Genomic DNA, 22,070 nt, shown 5'->3' with positions numbered 1-22,070 from the left:
ATGATGTAGCCAGGAGAAAAGTATGAACCTAGCTATTTTTATGCAGCAATACAAAGGAGAGGGAAATTACCTGAGGATTAGGAAAAGTTTTCAAAAAGAAAAGATTGATTCTTGTAGTTACCATCTGCTAAGAACTTGTAAGTGAAAATAATAGAGTAATTTTTAAAAAGAAAATTAGAACTGTTTTAGAGAATAGGGCAAAAGAAAGGTGTTTCAGAAGATCTCTTTTGCTAGATAATGTTGATTTTTCTGATGTCAATTTTAGAAAGACAAATCTATAGTACATATTCATTTATTGAAATATTTTATGGACTCTATTGACATTTTGTCTAGGTCACATAGCGTACTTGCTTTTAGCATGGTGGTAATAAAAACAAGCTTTACTTTTTATTTGGGAGAGTTCCCTTTGCCCTCAGCCTATAGTATTACAGATCAGCTCGATTCTTTGCCTTTTTCATGGCCAAAGTGAATTCAGAGCCCTATAAAATCCTCTTGAACTGATGGGAACCATGGTCACACGGGGCCAATTCAAATATATGACATTGATGGATCATTCATTTACTTATTCATTCAACAAATATTTATTGAGAGCCCTCTAGTATTAGGCCTTACTCTAGGTCCTGGAAATGCAGTTGAGAAAAAAACAAAGTCCTTATTCTCATGAATATTTCATGCTAGTTGAGGAGGGCAGATAAAAAAATAAAAATAATATTAGAAAGAATATATGCTATAAACAAGAGGGCTGTGGTAATTAATTGCCTGAATTCTATTTTAGATCAAGGAAGACCTATCTGAGTAGGTGTCATTTAAGCAGAGACTTGAACGAGCAAGAAAGAACTAACCATATAAAAAGCAGGTAAAAAGCATAATCAAATGGAGGAAGTGATACAAGATGAAGTCAGAGAGGCAGATTTGGGACCAGATTTTACAGACAATTGAAATCCATGGTAGGAGTTAGGTTTTTATTCAAAGTAGGTTCAGAAACATTTTGGAGGGTTAAGCAGTGGTGTGATATGATTTGAAATGTATTTTACAAAGATCATTCTGGCTGTTGGATTGAGAATGATTGTAGTGAGTCAAAAGTAGAAACAGGGTGATAATTTAGAAAGCTCTTCAAAACTCACAAATATTTATTGAATAACTATTAGGTGCTAGGCACTTCTCTGTGTAAGGAATATAGCAGTAAACCAGAAAAAACTCCCTGCACTCATGAAGCTCACATTTTAGTGGATGCACGGCAATTGCAGAAATCTGGGCAAGAGATGAGGTGGCTTGTACTAGGGTATAGTACTGGAAACAGGGAGAAATTGGCAGATTCTTGATATGGTTGATATGTTTTTGGAGACAGAAATGACAGGATTTGTTTATAGGTGCATCAGTGAAGAAGAGAAAACAATAAAAATTGACTTTAAGGATTTGGAGTTTGTGCAATTAGGCCAGTGGTGTCATTTCCTGGGATGGGAAGAAACTTTGGTAGGAGGAACCAAAGGTTCGGTTTTGGAAACATTGAAATTGACATGTCTTTTAGTTATTAAAGTGTAGCTGTCATGAAGAGAGTAAGACGCCAGTCTGGAGCTACAGGGAGAGTCCAAGGCTGCAGGTATGAAGCTGCAAGTCATTGGTGCAGGGTGATGTAAGCAGCAGCATCTTCACTTTTGAAGGATACTTGCATGAGAAATTTCAAAGTTAAATTACTTTGGTTTTGATATGAGAAATGTCACAAGAAGTCAAAGAAAATAATTGTGTATATTCATACCACTCATATGCAAGAGATAATCTAAGAAAAAAAAGAACACTTTTTATATTAATAACAAATTTAAAATGGGAGGCTTGGAACCAATCTTTATGAATATCCCCAAATCATATAAAATGTGAAATTTAAAACATTATTACAATATCCTGAAATGAAATTCAAACTGGAAAAAATATGAGCAGATCAAAGCAATTTTATTAAATCCTGTAGCTTTGAAGAAGGTTGTCACAGGTCAACACACAATCATGAGGGAATTTTCTACTTCCTACAGCACAATCCTCAGTAACATTCTATAGTATTTTTTGCCTTGTAGCTGATACAGATTGTTTCCTTCAAGGATTGACAATAACAATAACTAATAATATAGTATAAGGCTTTATGGTTTATAAAACTATTCTCACCCTAATTGTAGCTTATTCAGATTAGCTACATAGAACCTCAAAAATATAGATTATAAAAATACACTAACACTTGTAGTGTCATTAAGGGAAAGAACTGGTCAGAATGAGTCTGTAACATTATTCAAGGTCTAGAAATCTAAACTAGTTTTCACGCATAAAATGGATGTCGCTTATATGACATATATAGATACAAATTGAAACAGGGCAGTGTGATTGAGGGAAACCAATGGTGGCTTTGGAATCAGGAGAATCCAGTTTTTCCCCTCATTCATTCTGCCAGCTTCTGGGGTTTGGGCAAGTCACTTAACCTTTCTGGGCCTCAGTGAAATGAGGAGTTTCTTAGGTTGCCATCTAATTTTAAAATGCTCAATGTACAGTGATGATTTAAGAATCATCCTCTCATTTCTTTCACACTGTCACTGCCCTACATAAAGCATTACATTTTATAAAATCTCTGTTCTATCCACAATTTGTTTCATCCTCCACAATGCTTCCAGACTAATTTTTTTAGAATTCACATCTGATCATGCATTTGGTAGTGCCCCTCTAACAACAAAATCAAATGCATTTTTTAGAATGACATTTATAACTTTTTATAATATGGCCTCAATCTGCCTTTCTTGGTTAATTTTTTTTCTACCTACTCTCCACTCTCCCAACCCAGAAACACAGCCTGTGTTCCCATTATACTTATATCTCAAAAAGACATGTTTTAGTCTCTGTTTTACCTTACATTTCCACATTTATTTTTCATGAAATTTATTCTTTCAGGTGGAAATTGCATAATTTTTTTTCTCCCTAAAACCTTCCCCATGTTCTTCAATCAGAAAGGAAGACTTCACCTTTATGAGTACTTTATGTGTAAATTTATCAAAGTACCTGTTAGTCTGTCTTTGAGTGTAGTTATTGGTTTATTACCTGCCCTTATCCTAAGGTCAAGTACTTAAAAGTGAGAACTTTGAAATTCACACAGTGCTTTGAATGTTTTTGGTATCCAGTAAATGTTTACTGAATTTAATTTAAAGAAATCAGGAAATTAGTATTTAAAAAAAACCATGGACAATTTCTTAACAATCAATGCATAGCATATTTTGAGGACTTAGGTGCCAGATAATGTACTGAGGTCAATAGATTGCTACATTCAATCTATACCTTATAAAGTATCTATTAGTGTCCCCAACTTACAGATGAGAAAACTGAGGCAGAGACAGGTCACATAAATTACACAATAGTCTAAAGCCAGCAAGTAGGAGCACCCAGATTCCTACCCAGGTGCCTAAGTGGAGGAAGAGTGCTCTAAACTGCTTTGCTCACGGTTCTCAACCTGTTTTTCCCCTTAATACTGCTACAAGGGCTGAAATTCCCAAGTGGTGTTGGGGAAAGGTGTGGTTTGAAAAAGGCCATCCTGTTGCTCTTAATTCTTAACTATTCTTTAACACTTTCTCTATTCACTTCTTCCTTCTCACTCAAACATGAATATTGCTTTTTTTTGTTTTTATTTTTACAGTAGAATTTATTAGGCCTTTATTCTGACCTATAAAGAAAAGAATATTTATTGAATTTAGACATTTCCTCCTAATTTATCTAATTTAATTCTTACAACCTCCTTGAGAATTTTAAGATAACTTTTAAGATAAAGACCATGCCCCAGATATGTTAAACAGCATGCTTGACTTCTAAGGCCTGCAACTGAAACCTGGTCTGTTAAATTCCTGGAAGCATGTGCACCAATGTACCCTGCTGCCATTCTGCCACATGTCACCATCTGGCACTAGTCTAGTGCTTTTCAGGAAAGGATAGCCCCAGGCTTCAGTGAGAATGCCAGCTTAAAGGACAGAAGGTGAGAGACGGCCGTGTGTGTGAGGGCACTATGAGTGAAGGGGCAGCAGGCACTTTCAAATCATACTCTTCAGTATGATCCCTCATGGTGTTCCAAGGTCTGTAAGGTTCTTCCTTGTGCAGTTGCTCCAAAGTCATTATTGTTATTTTGTTTTTGGTAATATCTTAAGAGCCTTTAATTATATTTTGAATATGAGCTGCTTTTATTTTCACTTCTGTCTTCCCTAGTGAAACATTTCTAATATATAATAACAGAAAATGGGTACACTTAAGGCTCCAGATGTTTTACTGCTTTTAGTGCTTCCATTGGATCGCTTTCTCTGGCTGTCCAGAGAGACCCTAACGAATGCCCTGATCTTAGCAATTGTCATACATGATGGAAGTTGTTCCTTTGTGTTCTCTCCTATTTGACCGCAAGACCTTTGAGAGCCGAGAAATTGTCTTATTCACCTCTTTATCCCTGACATAGTAGGTGTCCTCAATGTAGAATAAATTAATACATATATGGATGATGTGAAGAGAGATGCCAAATGTTTAGACAGTTCTTGTAGCATAGTTAAAAAATTCCCCCAGTGAAAAGTACGGTCCTGTAGTGTAGTTTTTTAAAAAAAATACCCCAGTGAAAAGATACTCATTTACTTCTACTACAAGAAAATGCTTCCTACTTTGAATTTCTGGAACTCTAATGATTTTGTTAGCATTAAAAATCCACAAAACTTAAATCTGATACTCCAAATAGCAATGGTAATTAATAGAGAATAGCTACCAGACCTAATATATATATTTGGTGTAATGGCGAAAATCTGATTTTTTATGTCTTTGTGCCTGAATATGAACTACATCTTTATAGTTCTAAAAGGACTAATTACAGTCATTCAATGGTCTAACAGTAAAGTCTAAAATAATAAATGGCTGTTTTATTACCTGAATATTGATCTATCGTTAGGCTTGGTGTAGTAGGCTTTATAATCACCAGCCTTAACCTCAGGTTCTGAAGATTGTTCCTCTTACATAGGCACTGAAGTAAGTGCATTGTCTTGGAAAGCATTTTGTTCTTTAAACCAAATCAGAGACTAAGACCTGAGGCTGATAACCTGAATTTCAATTGTTAAAAGTAATTGCTTTTAAATCTTTTTTTTCCAGGTATAATTTCTTTTCCCTTACAAAACATAGCTGACTTTAAAAAATATGGGTACTAATAGTAATTTAATGCTACTAATGTATGCCAGGTACCATTTAAAGTACTTTACATGTCTGAAGTCAAGCAATATTCACAAAACCTTTTTGATGAAGGTACTATTATTATTGCCACTTTACAGATGAGGGAACTGAGGTTACATGAGATTACATTATTTGTACAGAGTTATACAGTGAGATTACATGATTTGTGCAAGGTCATACAACTTGTTAGCTGGATTACAAACTCAAAAAATCTGGCTCCTGAATTCATGTTTGCGACTATTGTACATACTTCCTCTTTCTAGAAACTTCTACTGTGCCTTCCTCTTCCTAGAAACTTCTATGCCCTCCGAAAGACATTGAGAAATAGCCAAAGGAGAAAAAAAAAAGTGAAAGAGAGAACATTTTCTCTTTACATAATGTGAATGCCACCCTACAGTTTCTGCAGTGAATGATATCATGCATGATGTTTTTGATATCTTTTTTAAAAAGTAAGGTATTAATATACTCAAATTAAATAAAGTTTTCACTATTAGTAGGATTGTTTTATTCATATAGAGAAAATATATAGATGTTCACACAAATAATCTGACAAATTACATAGTACCTTTGGGGTCCAACACATATTTCTTAATATCAAACAAAATAGGAGTTAAGGGAAAAAAATTTTCTATTGAAATAATATCAGTTAAATGAAATGTAACTAAAAATTCTGTATTTGAAATATGATATAAAAGAAGCAAATTTCTGATTTTGAGATCTCAAGTGACATATACATACAGGAATAATTGAATTTAAGACCATCACATCAGTATTTTGAAATTATTTTTTTCACATTGTTTACTAAAATAAAGTTTCACATTTGTAATTAAACCATTTTACTTAAACAAAATGAAAGTGCATATTTTCTATTATGTATAATTATTCAATTTATTTAATAAATATTTTCTGGGTGTTTACTATGTATCTGATATATTTTATTTGACCCATTAATTATCCAAAGAAGGGATTTCTAATCTAATTTCAAAGATGAAAAACTAACACTGTATGACAAGCCTCTCTCGCCCTCTAAGCTTGTCTCTTACATACTTTGATGTACAGTTAGGTGCTCATTATGTCCTTCCTCAAAATTAAAATTTTCCAATGCTGCCAAAGGCCTTATGTATTTAAATGTTATCTTTGAAAGGGATCGGTGCGCATTAAAGAGATAATGAAGTTGACGTACAAACGTGGGACATTAATAACTACTATTTTATTTTTTAACATCCTAATGCTGTGATTAAATTAGTTAAATTAAGTAGGATTGTGTTATGTATTTCACTGTAAGATGCATCAAAAAGTCAGATGGACGATATACGTAAACCAAATGCAAAATAATATGAGATTCAAGTACATCTGACAAAGAAACACCTTTTATTACTAAAGACTTAAGTGAATAAATCTAGCTACTGTTGAATTGCTTGACAAGCATAAAAATTTGGGAAAGTAAGTGGTTTGAATCGAGACTAAATGAGGTTTTATTCACATATATAAATTGAAATTCATATATTATATTAAATATATACATATAATTATATATGTGTATATATAATTATATATGTGTATGTGTGTGTATACATATATTTAAAATGCTTTGGGAAACTTACAGTTTCACCTGGTGTCAAGCACAAATCTGTGGCAGGTGGCCCAATAGAATGGAAAGATCTTTAAGCTGGAGAGATATTTAATCAGGCTTGTGACCAATGAAGTTTTATAACCAATCTCCCTACCCACTTCAATGAACAGCCATCCACTAGAGATTCATGCAACCTTGCTATTATGCTAAGCTTTAAGCAGTCTCTGATTTTGGCAACCCATCCCTCTGGTATGTGCAGCTAAGCAGCCCCATATTGCTCTTAGAGAAGGGGAAGTTCTTGCCTCGTTGCCCCAGCTCAGTCTCTGCCCCTCTGTTATACTAAACAGCTTCTGCCTAGACTGTAAATTACTGTCACCTCTGTGATTTTTTAACATGGCCTGGAAAATGAAGAAACAACATAAGAAAGAATGTGGAACTGAGGCACCACTCACCAAGGTCCTTGTGCTTCTTGGGGTCATGCCCTGTGAGACATCTATTACTCCTCTCTCCTTACTCTGCCACACTGACCTTTGAAATCTTAGAAAGGTGAAGGGGTGGTGGTGGAGGAAGGAGCACAGCCTTTTGAATCTGGTGAACTGGGGCCATTGAAATGAGCAGTTCTTTATGTTTTTTTATAGCCCCACAGAGCAAGCATCTTCTAGGAGGTGCTGCACTTGGGCCTTTTTAATCATGTTAGAACATATATCTGTGCACTGAAGTCTTAGCAATTTCTTCCCCCTTTTCTGAATAGGACTGAAACGACCACTAGCCTTTAGAGTGAGCCAGAGAATACTGAGGCCAAGACCAATGCCAAAGCTGAAGTTCAGTCCAAGTGCTGTCTCCCTATTTTCATTAAGTTGCTAGATTTCTTGACAAACACAACAATTAATGCATTGAAAATTTATTGAGACATTAAGATCTGCTCTCTGCTATGTACATTGCTCTAGAGGATGGAGTTAAAAAATAAATAATAAAAACATTCTTCCTTAATTATCTCCTGGTCCAGCCATCTAAAAACACTAGAACCAATATTGTCTGTGAAACAACCACATAGTCTGAGACTTAAATATCAAAAAATATATCATCATCAAATAACTTTTCTTCATACACATAAAATTCAACTAGAAGCTAGAAACCAAATGAGGTCTTAGAGCAGAAGAGTTTTCAAAAGTTCATCTCTGTAGTATAAGTTCACAACAGATTGCTGACCATCTTTTTTGTAAGGATTTCCCATAAAGATTTATTATTTATGTCCAAATCTTCACATTTCAATCATGTCAATCTCAGTTGCTATGATAAAAGCATTTCCAGATTATCACCCAAAGGGAAAAAAAAAAACCTATTAATTCTTTAGGGTGTATTCAATTGCCTTAAAGAAAAGAGTTCAAAGAATCTTGAGCTAATAGCCTGGATAAGGTCACTTATTACCAAAGATTGGATTGTCCTTTAATTTATTCATAAGTTTTTAGAAAGCATAATATTATGTATTTCACAGATAGCTAAACTGAAGCATGGGAAGATATTTAATTTGCACTGGACAGACCCTACAGCTGACAAGTTTATATATGGTACCATAGAACTCTGGAAAGATGAGAATGGCAATGTCTCAGAGAATATGGGCTTACCAACAACCTTGGAGGGAGGACTGTCAGTAGAGTATTACACAAGTACTGTATATGGAAAGTGCTCAGTAAATGAAAATTTTCCTTCACTAACTAGGTCAAGATAAGGGTACTTAAGGCAAGTTGTCTCCATTTTGTGAGTCTCTGTGTGTGCCTCTCTCAATAAAAAATGAGCAGAAATTCCAATAAGGATTTTTTGTTAATGTATTTATACATTATAACATGTTGCTCTATCATTGTAAGCATATTGTATACAGCATACATAACTGTGTGATACCAACAAAAAATCAAGAAAATAAATCCCTTTCCATGAAATCTAGTAATATCTGAAGCCACAGAAAAAGTTTACTTTAGACAAGATAGGGGAAGGCATGTCGGTAAATAGGAAAGAGAAAATTCATTTACTAGGCACTGACTCACTGATTTTGCTTTAGAAATTGTTGGCTGTGTTACATAATCTGTACCTAATTAAAAGGTCATTAAAAACTCTAACCTGACCATAATATTTTTACCATTTTAAAATGAAGAAAATGAGGCTTGGAGGAAGTAAGTTACTTGCTCAAGATTACAAAGCTAATAAGTAAACTAAAGAAACCAAAAAAACTATATTCTTTTTTATAAAAGTAAATATGTATCTAATAGCTTGTTCTATCACAGGCACAAAAGATTGTCTGCTGACATTTGTGCCATTTGTATCTAAAATAGCTTTAGATGAAATTTAAAACTGCAAGGTCTTTGCTTCAATGATGCCATTCTTTGAAGTCTCAATTCTTAAACAATCCATAGGTATGCTCCAGATCATAAAATGAGCATACATATAATTAAGAGATGAGGACTCATATAGACTTTGAAGATTGATTTAATCTTAAATTGTTCAATAATCCCTGAAACAGAGCAATGTCTCTGATGGGGCATTCATCATCATTTACTTTACAAATAAAAATGTCTCCACTAGCTGATAAAAGACAGTTAAAGAAAAATTTATGTTCATATTATTAGTCGTGTTTTATTCCATTATTCAGTGAAATTTATTGAAATTCTACTATAGACTAGAAAGTATGCCACTAATGGTTCCATATTGTTTCCATTAATTTAACCAAAAGGCACATTACAAGCAATCAATACATGTGTATTCAATGATTAAATAAATTGTTATGAAAGTACAAAACAGATTATACCCTGAGATTTCATTTTCACACCCTTCATTGGAGAACATTCAATATAAGGTTGGTCTCTTTTGGACTCTGTCCATGAGAACTCAGTTTCTGAAGCATACTTAGAACTTTATTAAATGGCACTTTACCTCTAAGCAATCCCATAGCACAGGCTTCTGGTGAGAGTATTAAATCCACATCTATTTCCATTGCTCCCACTCTCAAACACAATTCTTCCATTAAATGTACTGATTCCTTATTTACCTTTTCCACAAAATACATTGACTTTAATTACCCATATTTCTCCATCTTTCATTTATACCTAAGTGGTCTAATGTCAGTTTTAGAAGAACAGACAGAGCCATCTTGTTACAGAGAATAAGAAAGCAATTATCCTCCTCTATGTTGACTGACATTCTTTTCTGATTAAAAACCAACCAAATAGTAATGGACCTAAGTGGCAATAGGTTCAGAGTCTAATTCCTGGTGGGAAAAACACCTCAACATTAATTATGTCAAAATTAGTATTTCAATCCTTGGCATTCACATTCCAAAATCCACTTGACCATAAGGAAATTTCTCCATTCAGTAATTATCTGGAAGTACATGTCCCAACTAACTCATTCTAAAAGAAACCATAAAAAGCTGAGCTGCTCATGATGCTCATAATTAGACATTTCACTATTTAAACACAAACTTTTTCTTTTCTTGTGGCCAAGATGGGATGAGTACTACTTGGATTTTAGGCAAATTCTTGGACTTTTCTGAGCCTCAGTTACTCAATTTGTAAAACAGAGTTAATATCTACTTCTCAGTTGCACTTGAAGGATCAAATGAGACAGTGTATGTAAAAATTTTACATTAAACTATAGCAGAAAATTCAGTTATTTTTGTATCTGATGGTGTAAATTATGTTCTTACTCCTTCCAATGTTTCCTGTTTCTTTACTGTCTGTCAGAGATCTCATGTCAAGGGAAGTAATTGTAAAATTATAGGTGGACAATTGGACAATGAGAAAAAAATATATATAATTTCCAATTTGTGACTTTTAGCTATAAACATCCTTTTCAAGGGGCTTAAAAATTTAGAAAAGTAGAAGATTCACTCATAATTGCTTTAACACGTTTAATGCAATATGGTGCCATGAAATGTATTTAAAAGTTAGCACAAAGAGCTAGCACAATTTATTCACATGTAGAACCAGAATGACCTGTATTTTAAATGTTATAACCCAGAGGGAAACTTTCTAATATAAGGAATTCCAGAAATAGTAGTAATTAGGAGAAAGCACTAGAACAGGAGTCAAGAGACCTAGGATCTACTTCTGATCAGATATTAGCCATAGTGTGTCTTTAAGTAACAGCCTTTTCAAGCCACAAGTTTCTTATATGTGACAGAAGAAACAGTCAGATCAAATGTCTTGGATTACATAATTTTATCAGATTTAATTCCCTGTAATAAAAATTTTTAATTCTGTAATAAGACATTTCCTCACATTTTTTTTTAAAGAGAGGTTTTTTGAGAAATAGCCTATGCTGTATCCGTAAGCTGAGAGGAAATTTGTTTGCCATGAGTAATATTTGTAATACATTTCCAACATAAACAGCAATAATTGTGTCTTAAATGCTTTCTATTTAACAAGGCAACTTAACCAAAATGCCTAAAGGTGTTTCCCTGGTTTGATCACATGCACTTCACTCCTACCTTCAATTTTCTCATGCCTGTTCTCCTTATCCTGCTTGGCCTGGCCTCTCTGTGTTTCTGTTATCTTGTTGAGATTCTTTATTCCATGTTCTCTCATTCTCATAGACCTGTAGATTCTACTTTTCTGAACTTTATTTCAGTCCCATGTCTTCCCTCTCACCCCACCCACAGTTCCTCATTAATCTCCATAGGAGATTCATGAGTACCATTTATGGTTGCCCAAAGGAAGCGTCTTTTTAGGTGGAAAGTCATTGTGCCTTCAAAACATCCATGTCAAAAATTGAATAGCTACTGTTGAGTAGGAAAAAGCACCATCAAAGCCAAGTTTAGTAGAGAATATAGCCGAATGTAGAAAAAAACTCTATTCTACAACTTCAGTGGCACCCCAACCAGACATCTTCCAAATGCATGCATCCAGATACCTAGAAGCTAGCCAAGTCATGGCAGTGTAGGTCTCTCCATTGCACTTCCTAAGTTCAGCACTGTCATTGGAAGCATGTGTGAAACAGCATGGTGTAGTCATAATGCAAGAGTGAGATGGACGAGTACTCAAATCCTGGCTCCCTCACTTAATTGCTATGTGTCCCTCATAAAGATAGCTCTGTGAGCTGCAATTTGCTGGTTTAAAAAATAAGGATAATAATATCTTCTTGAGGGTAGTCAGCAGGACTAAAGATAATGTATCCACAGGGTCTGTCACATAAAGGAGACTTGAAATTATTCTTTTTTTATTACTATTACTATGATTATTATCATTATTAAAATCCCTTTGATGCAGCAGAAGCCAACTATTTTTTTTCCTGTTAGAGAAAAGTAGGACAAAGAACATTTTTAGTGACTTGGCCACAGAGACACAGTAAGACAGTGATGGTGCCTGCCTAGGAATTGAATAGGATTCCCTAATAGCAGGTTCTATGTTAAATACTTGGTATTTGTAGAAATGTCCTCATTTAACTCTAAAACTTAGGAATCTATTATTTTCTCTATTTACTTTTTCTTTTGCATCAGACTTTGCACATTATGCCTCTAAAATAGGAGGAAAGACTTGCCAACTCATCTCACTTGGCAGGGTTTGGAGTACTTCTTTGAGCAAACTATTCCTCTATACAATCCAGAAAAGGGAAAAAAATTACATCTACTATTTTGGTATATGCAATGTAGAAATGTTGTGATTTTGTATTTCCTACTGATGCTAAGGTTTATGTAAGAGAAAATAACTAGCTATATTTCCCAGCAGGAAGATCAAATGAGTTATATAATTTTCACATAGAACATGAGATAGAACAGAAATCTTGTGAATTAATGTTTGCTACAATTAAGTATCTGTGAACACTGTCCAATGGGAAGAAAACAAAAATTGTATTAAGGTTTTGCCAAAACACCACAATTTCAAGACATGTGTTCAGGTTGAACTAACTAAGGAGTCTTTGCTCAAAGGTTTGTTAAACTTACCTTGACAGGATGACAACAGAGTAGCAATGGCTTCTACTCCTGAACATACTGTCTAGTTACTTATCCTATATTAATAAAGCTGTATTAACAAAATCCTACAATATACCTACTGCTAAGTATAGCTCAAAGTAATGAAAACTTTCCATGTAATTTTAATTCTTTTGAGTTTAAAATATTCTGAATCTGTAATGCTTCTGATACTGTAATTTTATGTTGAGTGGAGAGCTATAATATTCTCACTCCATTTGTATTTGTACATGCTTATGTACAGAGGTGTGTGCATATATATGCATATTTCTGTGTTCTCTTGCATGAAAAATAAGATACTTCAAATTCTAATCTATATCTATAGCTCTGTAAAACTATCTTGGCATATAGGTCAAACATAACTCTTTTCCCTTCATAAAGTTAACAAGGTATATAATAAAAATGTATGTCATAAAGCAGAATGTTTAAATGAAAAGAATCTCTTTCCCATTTATTTCAAGTTAAGACTCTATATCTTTTTTGGATTAAAAGGTAATTTATCATTTGTTTACATCACATACTGAATTGATCTTTGTACAGGTTGACTAATGAGAACAAAATTGTGAGTCTGAGCACAGGAGGGACCACTGTAATCCTCTTCATAAGGAAAATGCACGAGGTACCCAGACAACCAGCTTTATCCCATGTAATATTGAGCTATTAAGCTTGAAAGACCTTTTACTAATTCTAGGTATGCTGCTGGCTGCAATTGCCACTGTAAGTGATACAGCTATCACTTGGAGAGGGCTTTGGAACTTTAAAGGCAAGAGAAACTTTTTCTTCAGTGGAATATTCCCTTTTACCTGTTGTCTGAGAGTTCCTTTCACAACTTAACCTTCATGTTTCTAGGTTAAACAGTGCAAAAGTGAATTCTCAGACTTGTTTATAAAGTGAGGTGCTGTTCTGGAAATCATCATGTGTTTTTCAAATCACCATCTAGTATTACGGTCAATCATAAACTTCTTCATCGGCAAACAGCAGCATAAACTATTAATATAAGAAAAAATAATTCTATCCATTAACTTAATGTGTGCTTACATTAAATTTGGTGGTGAAGAAAGACAAGATTACTTGATTTTAGTGGCTAAACACCTCAGCCTCCTGTCCTCAGGGCTATAATTAGAGCTACCCCGACACTCTGCAAATGGGCTAGCGATGTCTTCACTCTCTCCCTGTGTCTTGCCATGGGCACTTGTTGAGGTTGCACTAGTCACTAACTAGTGAGCCAGTGCGGGGAGAATACATTGTCCACCAACTTTCTGTGCTTAGATGTTCCCTGTTAAGGAGGAACTGAGCTGGTCTGTTGCCAGACAAAACTGTATCACTTTTGTCAATGTGCCCTTGTCTTACCATTAATACATTTTCCTGTTTTTACCAGTTAGAAACCATTGGAAGGAACTTTGCCTATGTGAGCATTCTTTCAATAAGTTAGAGACAGAGTTTTTGCAGTTGTGAAGAGCATGAGCTCTGAGTTAATGCCCGGCTCTGCCTCTGATTTTGCTTTGTAAACTTGGCCAAGTTGTTTAATTCAATGAGTTTCAATTTCCTCTTCAAAACGTGGACAATAATGTCCTCTTTTTTAAAGGAAAACTTTAATGATTGAACAAGATGGTGAATGTAAAGCATGTAGCTTTATTCTTAGTTCATATTAAGTGCTATGGAAATGATTGCTGTTACTATTGTGCAAACAGTAGATAGCTCTGCACTCCCGCCTTTCACATCCATGAATACAGGTCCCTTTCAGGAAGCCTCTGGAACCCAAACTGCTTGTAGGAACTGGGGAGAAGATGGCTTCTCCTGAACAATGGGAACTCCTAAGCTAGATGTTGTCTGGACTTGATCCCTTAAGTCCAGGTTAGAAGTAAAATAATCCATTTCAGGTCAAGGGCAATTATAAGAGAAGAAAGGAAATACATCTTGAGCGTCTACCATATCTCAGGCATGATGCTTTAATCTCATAATATATATTCTAAGAGATGGATATGATACTTTCTATTATATATGAAGAAACCAAGGATAAGAGAAGTAGCTTTGCCAGAATTATCCAAGTAGTATGTGGCAGAGGTGGTGTTTGAACTAAGTAGATGTCTGCAAGTCTCAAGATTTTCCTAGACCATGCTGTCATTTCCTGCCATAGTTCAGTCTGACTTGATTTCATCTCCCTCTGGTTCAAGTCAAAATTTCTCCTCCCTCATTTTTCCTAATAAATTTTCTCCACATCTCATACCTATCATGAATAGCAATTTAAAACTGAACTCCCTGAAGAAAGACAAAGTTTAAATTGCCTGTGGTATCACTGACTTGAGACCTGGAGACTTTGTTTTCTCCTGAAGATCTGGTCCTTTTAGCCTCTTTTTGTTACTTAAATTACGGTCCTAAGTCAAACGGAAGGCTTAAAAGATGTGCTTTGGGCTGATATTTGATGGAAGGAGATTCACTCATGCTTTACTTTTCCATCTTAATTTTTAAAGTCTTGGGAAACTATGCTGTAAAGCAAAGTGTCATTCCTCTAGACCATTTTACTAACATGTTAATTCAACTTTGTTTACTCATCCTCCAAAGGAGATGTAAAGCTCATAGTCACCGGATTCAAATGAATCATTTCAAAGGAGCTAGATAGTGCCTCTGGTCAAAGTCTCAAATAATTGGTATACTAATGCCTTCTTCCATTTTCTGGAGGATCTTTAGTAATTCATTATGCATTTAACTTTCAGAGAGATAATTTGCAATTCAATTTTATGGCTCTGTCTTTGAAGTCTGCTACCTCAAAACACAGTGTCATCTGTGCTCATTTAATCTCCATGAGTTATCTTCAAGTAATTGTTCTATAGCTTGCCCTGCTAAGGAATCTACAGAGAATATAGAATGAGTTAAAGTGAAAGTAATAAATTTGCAGTATTTTCATTCATGGAAAATAAGTAATATTTGTGAGATGTCTGTTCCTAAAGACACACTTCAAATGTATTATGAGATACTTTTAAAATTCTAGGTCAAGGGACATGCACTCTTCTTAAAGGTACCTCAAAAGTACACACATACATTCTGTAAAGGCTACATCCTTAATTCTCTGGTTTGCATCCTCTTTCATGAAAGCATTTTCACTGAAGCCACACACTTGCAATCCACATGTAGTCAGCCTCTAGCTGACCTCAGATGTACTTCTTCCTGGAGATGGAGCCCAGCAATTAATCGATTTCTCCTAGACAAATGTAGTATATCCAGACACACATGAAAGTGCTTTAGTACAAAACCACATGGATTAGCAACACGACCAGTGGCCTAACGGATTGAACATGAAGGCAGGTATCTCATGTTTCTATTCCTTCACTCTTTTCATCATGGAATCTTCTGCTGCCCACATTTTTCTTGAGAAAGCTCTATATTATCTTTCAACAAAAATTACCTAAACTGTGGTCTCAAAATCCCTTGTGAAAAGAGGAAGGACAACAAATGAATCAATTAATTATTTTTAAATAAGTAAAATAAATCAATTAATTATTTTTAAATAAGTAAAATCATTTTTTTCTTGGTTTGTATGGATCATGGATGAAGGGGTCACCCATCATTTCTCTGAGACTTATTCAAGTCACATACATCATTCTTAAAACTGAAATCCTTTAAAAAATTTATGACACCTAAAAGAAACTTTCAAATATACTGTTACCTGTAATGACAGTCTGACAATATCCCTCCCCCCAAGTTTCAAGGCAGTGACTATTCCTCAACAGAGATAAGCCTCACAATCATCAAACACAGATCTGCTGTCTGTACTTGGAAGTGCTAAACCTCCATATTTGGCTGAAAAGACAACCAAGGAAGGATATTTGTAAGTCAGCAACAGTCTTATGATTCTCTATGCAACCCAGACTCTAATTACACGGAACATAGTTTTATGCCTAAAACCATTCAATTTCCCTCAACCTATGCAATACATACATGTCTTTTCTACCTATAATTTAATAGACCCCTTGCTTAAAAATGTCTTCCTAGTGCATGGAATCACTGTATGTGTCAATCTTGATAACCCTCCCATGGATTGTTCCTCCCTCAAATACTGCATTTTGGTAAGTTAGAGGTTCATTATGAATACATCTGCATGTTAATTGCTTATCTGTAATGCTGTTCAGCACACAATAAATAAATGCAGGGATACAAGTCATGTAAAATCAGATGATGTCATATACTCTAAAATATTATATATAGATATGTATGTGTACATATATCTCTATATATTTACCATGAAAAAAGGCCAATAGATTGATGATTGATGCCTAGAGATGCAGACCCAATTTTAGAAACAGATGAAGTACCATAGTAAATTTTATAGGATTTAACAAGAATTGTTTTTTGACAGGGCAATAAAAGCAATCAATAATCCTTATACTATGTAAATATCTTCAGCCATTATATTCCCTGGGCATAGCCCTGTGTACTTGAATTCTCACCCAAAGCTCACAGAGTTCCAGATACATACTCGGCAGATCTAAGACACAAATCCTTAAATATGGGAATCATGGCCCCTCTGGGGCACTGACGGATGTTGTGCACATAAACACAACAGGAGGGCCAGGGAACTAGACCCGCACTCACTCACACAGGTATCCCTTCCCTGCAGGCCACCCAGCAGCAGCGACACCACTAGTGGTAATCACCCTGGGCTGACAGGTATTCACAGGCACACTCGGGATCCCCGTGAAATCTAGGGGAAGGGGGAGGATGGGGCATTTGGGGACAGCAGCCACGCTGGCACAGTCTTGGTCTCCACGCCTCCAACACTGTCCAGGACCCGAATACGCTCAGGAGCTGCCCAGAGGATCTGCATTATGCCAAGGCTCTGGGCCAACTCACCTCGACGAAATAAAAGCAGGGCAGGAGGGTGACGCTGTCCTTGATCACTTTGCTCTTTGGCCTCTCCTTCGCCGACATCCCTGCCGTCGGCCCGGGTCTGCGTCCTCCCCCGGGCGAGGTGTGCACAGCGCAGCCCAGGCGAGCTGCCTCCTCCAGCCGCAAGCGCCGGGCGCCGCTGATGTCACATTCCCCGCGGGCACCGCTGGAGCCAGCGCGCTGCATGCAGCGCCCCCGCCTTCTCCCCGCCCCTCGTTGCAGCAACCCGGCGACTCCTAGAGCGGGCAGGTCCTCTTCCTCCCCTACTCTGGCTCCCGCTGCCTGTGTTTCTGGCGAGGACGTCCAGCTCCCTCCTCCAAGCTGTTGCTGCAATGGCTTCCCCTCCCTGCCTCCCGCAGCTCTCTACCGCCCTTGCCAGGCTCCAGGGCTGTCGGAGGAGCTTGACGTCAAGAATCGGAAAAGAGGGACGCGCCCCTGGTTTCTGCGGTAGCGAAGCTGAGGAGCTGAGGCACCTACTCTCCTCCTGAGAGTCCTTCTGAGTCACTCGGGGAACGCTAACTTCAGGACTGCTCTAGAGCAGAAGCCCGGCGCCGGCGCACTGACCTATGGCCAGAAAACCGACCTGTACCTGCACGAGATTAAAACTCGGATCCCATATTAAAAAGTAGGCCGTGGTAGAACTCACTGAGAGCTGGTTGCTACCCAGGCATGACAGCCCTTCCTGAGGATTCTCTGCCTAGGGGACACCTTGGGTCCCTGAAACACGGAAGCACCCCACTGATGCAGGCTATCAGCTCTCTGGGGAGGGGGAGGGCTCCCGGCACCGAGAGAGGCAGAGGAGCGCACCGCAGCCCAGGCGTGTTCTCCTCCCACCCTCACGCCCTCGCACCCTCAGAACGTCAGTATTAATTACAGTCATAACTGTGAAAAGAAGCATGTCTTCAGACATTAAAAATCTAAATAAAGTCCTTCACCTTGTTAGCAGTGGACATGGATGGTCTTGACTTTGTGAGTATTCTAGTCAAGTGATACAGAGGAGAGAAACACCCTGCAAACACAAAACATTGTATTATAATAATAAAGATAACCTACTTCCATCATCACATGTCCCAGGCCATTTCCAACACCTGTGAAGTCTCCATTCCAAGCATGTGACCGCCAATTCCCAATTCACTTTCCCCTCGCTTTTTATTAACATGGTACTCTAGTAGGTCTTTGGCAGCATGGGAAACATCCAGTCCACTGTCCCCACGTTTCCCTGCCTCTACCACCTCACGCCCTCACCGTCCTGTGCCAGGCTTGGGTTCCAGAGTCCAGCAGTGTAATCACCCCTTTCCCCCTCCCAATTCGCCATACTCACTGGGTCAAATCCCAGACCCAGTTAAAGCAAATTCTTTGCCCTTAGCAGAACAACTGGAGAAAATCACACAGCCACATGATCTAGTCTCACATTAGGCTCGTGATCACAAAATTCCACAGGTTCCACAATCCTGGTGTTTTCCCATAGTCTGGGCACTTTCCCATTCACGCTTTCTCACTTTTCAAATCTCCTCATTCTCAGCTAATGACTTCAACTCCTATTTCACTCAGAATATAGAAGTAATCAGAAGAGAACTTCCAAAGCTGTCATCTTCCAAAGCTGACTACTTACCCTACCCACTACAGCTCCCACCATCTCTTGCCTGAGCTGGCATACTGGCCTCCTATCTGTTCTACCAGCTTTTGCCCTTGATACTCCCAAAATCTACAAACCATTCCCTACACAGCAGCCAGAATGATCTTTTGAAAAGTAAATCCAATTGTGTCATTCCCCTGTCCAAACCTTCCAAGAGCTCTCTGCCTCATTCAGCAGAAAATCCAAACTCCCCATCTTCCTTGAAGCCCTACTTCATGGCTCTGCCTGGTTCTCAGACCTCATTCATATCACTGTGTGCTTTAATGGGTTGGCAACCCTAGCCAATTTTTTTGATGTCTCAGGAACTTTGCTGTTACTGGTCTTTTGTCTAAGAACTCTGTTCTGCCAACATTGCACAGCTTAACCCTGATTTAATTCACATCTCTGCTCAAATTTTAACTCCCCAAGGAAGCTGCCTTTGACACCTCAAGTAGCCTTCATAATCTCAGGCCTCCATTACTCTTTATTCTTTTATGCTATTTTATTTTTCTTCATAGAACTTATCACTATTTGATAGCTTAACAAGTATTTCCTTGTCAGTTTTTTCATTGCCTTCCTTACCCACTAGAACAGAAACCCCATAAGATCAAGCACCTTTTCATTATTGTATTACCTAGTAATTGGAAGTGTGCCTGGCAAAAAGTAGGTGGTCAGTATATACTGTAGAAATAAATGGATCAATTAAATTAAATGATGTATGTATAATCATATAGCATAATTTGTTCCACATAGTATATGTTCAATAATTTTTGGTTGACTATTACACTATTAATAAGCAACTATACTTCTCAATATTACCAAAGTCACTTTGTGTGTGGGGTTGAAGCAGAAGGGCTTTCTTTTTTCAGCCTTCTTGGTACCTCAATGAAATTTATAATTTTTGGTAGAGGTAAAAAAATAAGTAAGAATATTTTTAACTTAAGTTAAAATTTATCATCTTGGAAACTCAGAATTTCTATATAAGAAGATGTGAAATATAAAACTAAAATTATACCTTCCTGTTTTCAATAGCAAAAAACTGAAAGTATGCTATAAAATATCAGCAATGCAGGCTGACTACACCTCAACAATCCAGGAAATTGTTGAAACATCAGAAAGAGGCTCTCCTTTCCTTCCTAGTGAGTCTGCCCAGGTTGACCTGCCCACATTGTCAGGGATCAGGAAATGCTTCACAATTCAAAGCCAATTCCTCATGTAAACCCTTATTCCCTCCTTAGCTCAGATTCTCCTTCTTTCTTTCACTCTTCTTTTAAAATATTATTTTCTCAATTTACATCATTTCACAAAACAAGCAAGCTACTTTATAGATTCTCTTAAATACTAAACACAATAAATGGGTAGCAGTTTAATACATGTTACCTATTTTAACTTTTGATGCTCAAAACAATGCAGTGGAGTGAACAGAGCAAATAATTTCCCTATTTTATAAAAAAATCCAATAGACAGGACTCAGAGATGGAATAAAGAAAGAAAGAAAAGGTTGAACCAGAAGAGCATAAGATTTGGAGTCAGAAGACCTGAGTTCAAGCCCAGGTTTTGTAATGTTTCAACTCTGCTCTTCAGCAAGTCACCTATTATTTTCAAGCTTCAGGTTCCTAATATGAAAAATGAGAAAAGTATTGGTACTTTCTGACAACAGTGCTCTGTAGCTCAATTGTAACAATGTGAAAGAACTTGGTGAATCACAAAACTAATCCATCCATTCATCTGTCCAGCTATTCAACCTGCAAATATTTATTGATCCCCTGCTATGTGAGAGGCATATTTCTCACTAGATGCTCACTGGAGAGAAGAATATTTATGGTTGTTGCCCTCACAAAATTCATAGGCTAATGCAGGCTGAGAGAGGAGACATATGGACAATAAATTAGTCATAATAATAGGAAGCACTTCCATGATGCTAACTATAGGCACTGTTAGAAATGCTTTGTACATCTTACCTCATTTAATTCTCCCAAGATTTTTATGAAATGGATACCATTATTATCACATTTTATAGTTAAATAAACTGAGATTCAGAAAGGCTAACTATTATTGTACAAAAGGACAACCAATATAATTCGTGGAGCTGATATTTTTGAACCCAGTAGTTTTCTTCAAGCTTTTTGATATTAAGGGTTACACATATCACCTCTCTTAACAAACATATAATTACATCTTATGATATGTACTACTAAAGGAAGAATTAAGATGCAGTTGTAATTACAATGAGAAACTTCTTAAGTATAATGGCCAAAGAAGATCTTGAGAAGAGTTGACATTCAAGGCACTTACAGCATTGAGGCTACTAGAGAACATTCCAGAACTAAAAAATACATTCTAACCCATCTTCACCATGTAAATTCACATTGGGGCCAACGTAGAACTTTTGTGTTGAATGTTGCTTCAGGTAGGCTAGTTGCAGCTCTGCATAATAATAGTGGCATTAAAAACAATTTAATGTGCCTCACATAACTTGAACATTTTAGTGGAAATCCTGTTCTAGTGCATTCAAATGAAAAATGGCACCCACTTAAAAAGCAGCACTCTGACATTTCACAACACAGAGCACTTCATAGCACAAATAACCTGGAAAAAAATATGCCTGAAAATGCATTTGACATCATTATTAAAACTGTCAGACTGCTCAGATAAGAAAGAAGTAGTTTCCTATGCATTGGTTTTGTGTGCCCACAACCAAACACAAACTGCTTTTCAGCTTCTTGGCAACTATTCACCCATTGGGTATTGACATAACATTTATCTTTAAGGTCATAAAAAAGTGTATTTAAGTTAGTTATGTATTTCCCAGATGTCAGCCCACT

At 36.6% G+C, this 22,070-nt stretch overlaps 1 protein-coding gene across 3 annotated transcripts in view; it reads right to left on the bottom strand.

Moving 5' to 3' along the window:
* PLPPR4 (phospholipid phosphatase related 4) overlaps positions 1-18,834 on the bottom strand; it is a 42,121-nt gene extending 23,287 nt beyond the window's left edge. For 2 of the 3 annotated variants that reach the window (XM_069480197.1, XM_069480198.1), the window contains exon 1: positions 17,595-18,574. In XM_069480197.1, coding sequence (XP_069336298.1) covers positions 17,595-17,816 — 222 coding nt within the window. In that variant the 5' untranslated portion in view covers positions 17,817-18,574. Of the gene's footprint in view, positions 1-17,594; positions 18,575-18,683 lie in introns of those variants that run through there. The other variant, XM_069480199.1, reaches the window with a different exon arrangement.
* Positions 18,835-22,070: the final 3,236 nt, after the last annotated feature.

This window comes from Eulemur rufifrons, chromosome 8 (genome assembly GCF_041146395.1).
Source record: "Eulemur rufifrons isolate Redbay chromosome 8, OSU_ERuf_1, whole genome shotgun sequence".
Lineage (NCBI taxonomy): Eukaryota > Metazoa > Chordata > Mammalia > Primates > Lemuridae > Eulemur > Eulemur rufifrons.
Note: the sequence above shows the minus strand (reverse complement) of the source record. Positions and strands in the feature narration are given on the sequence as shown.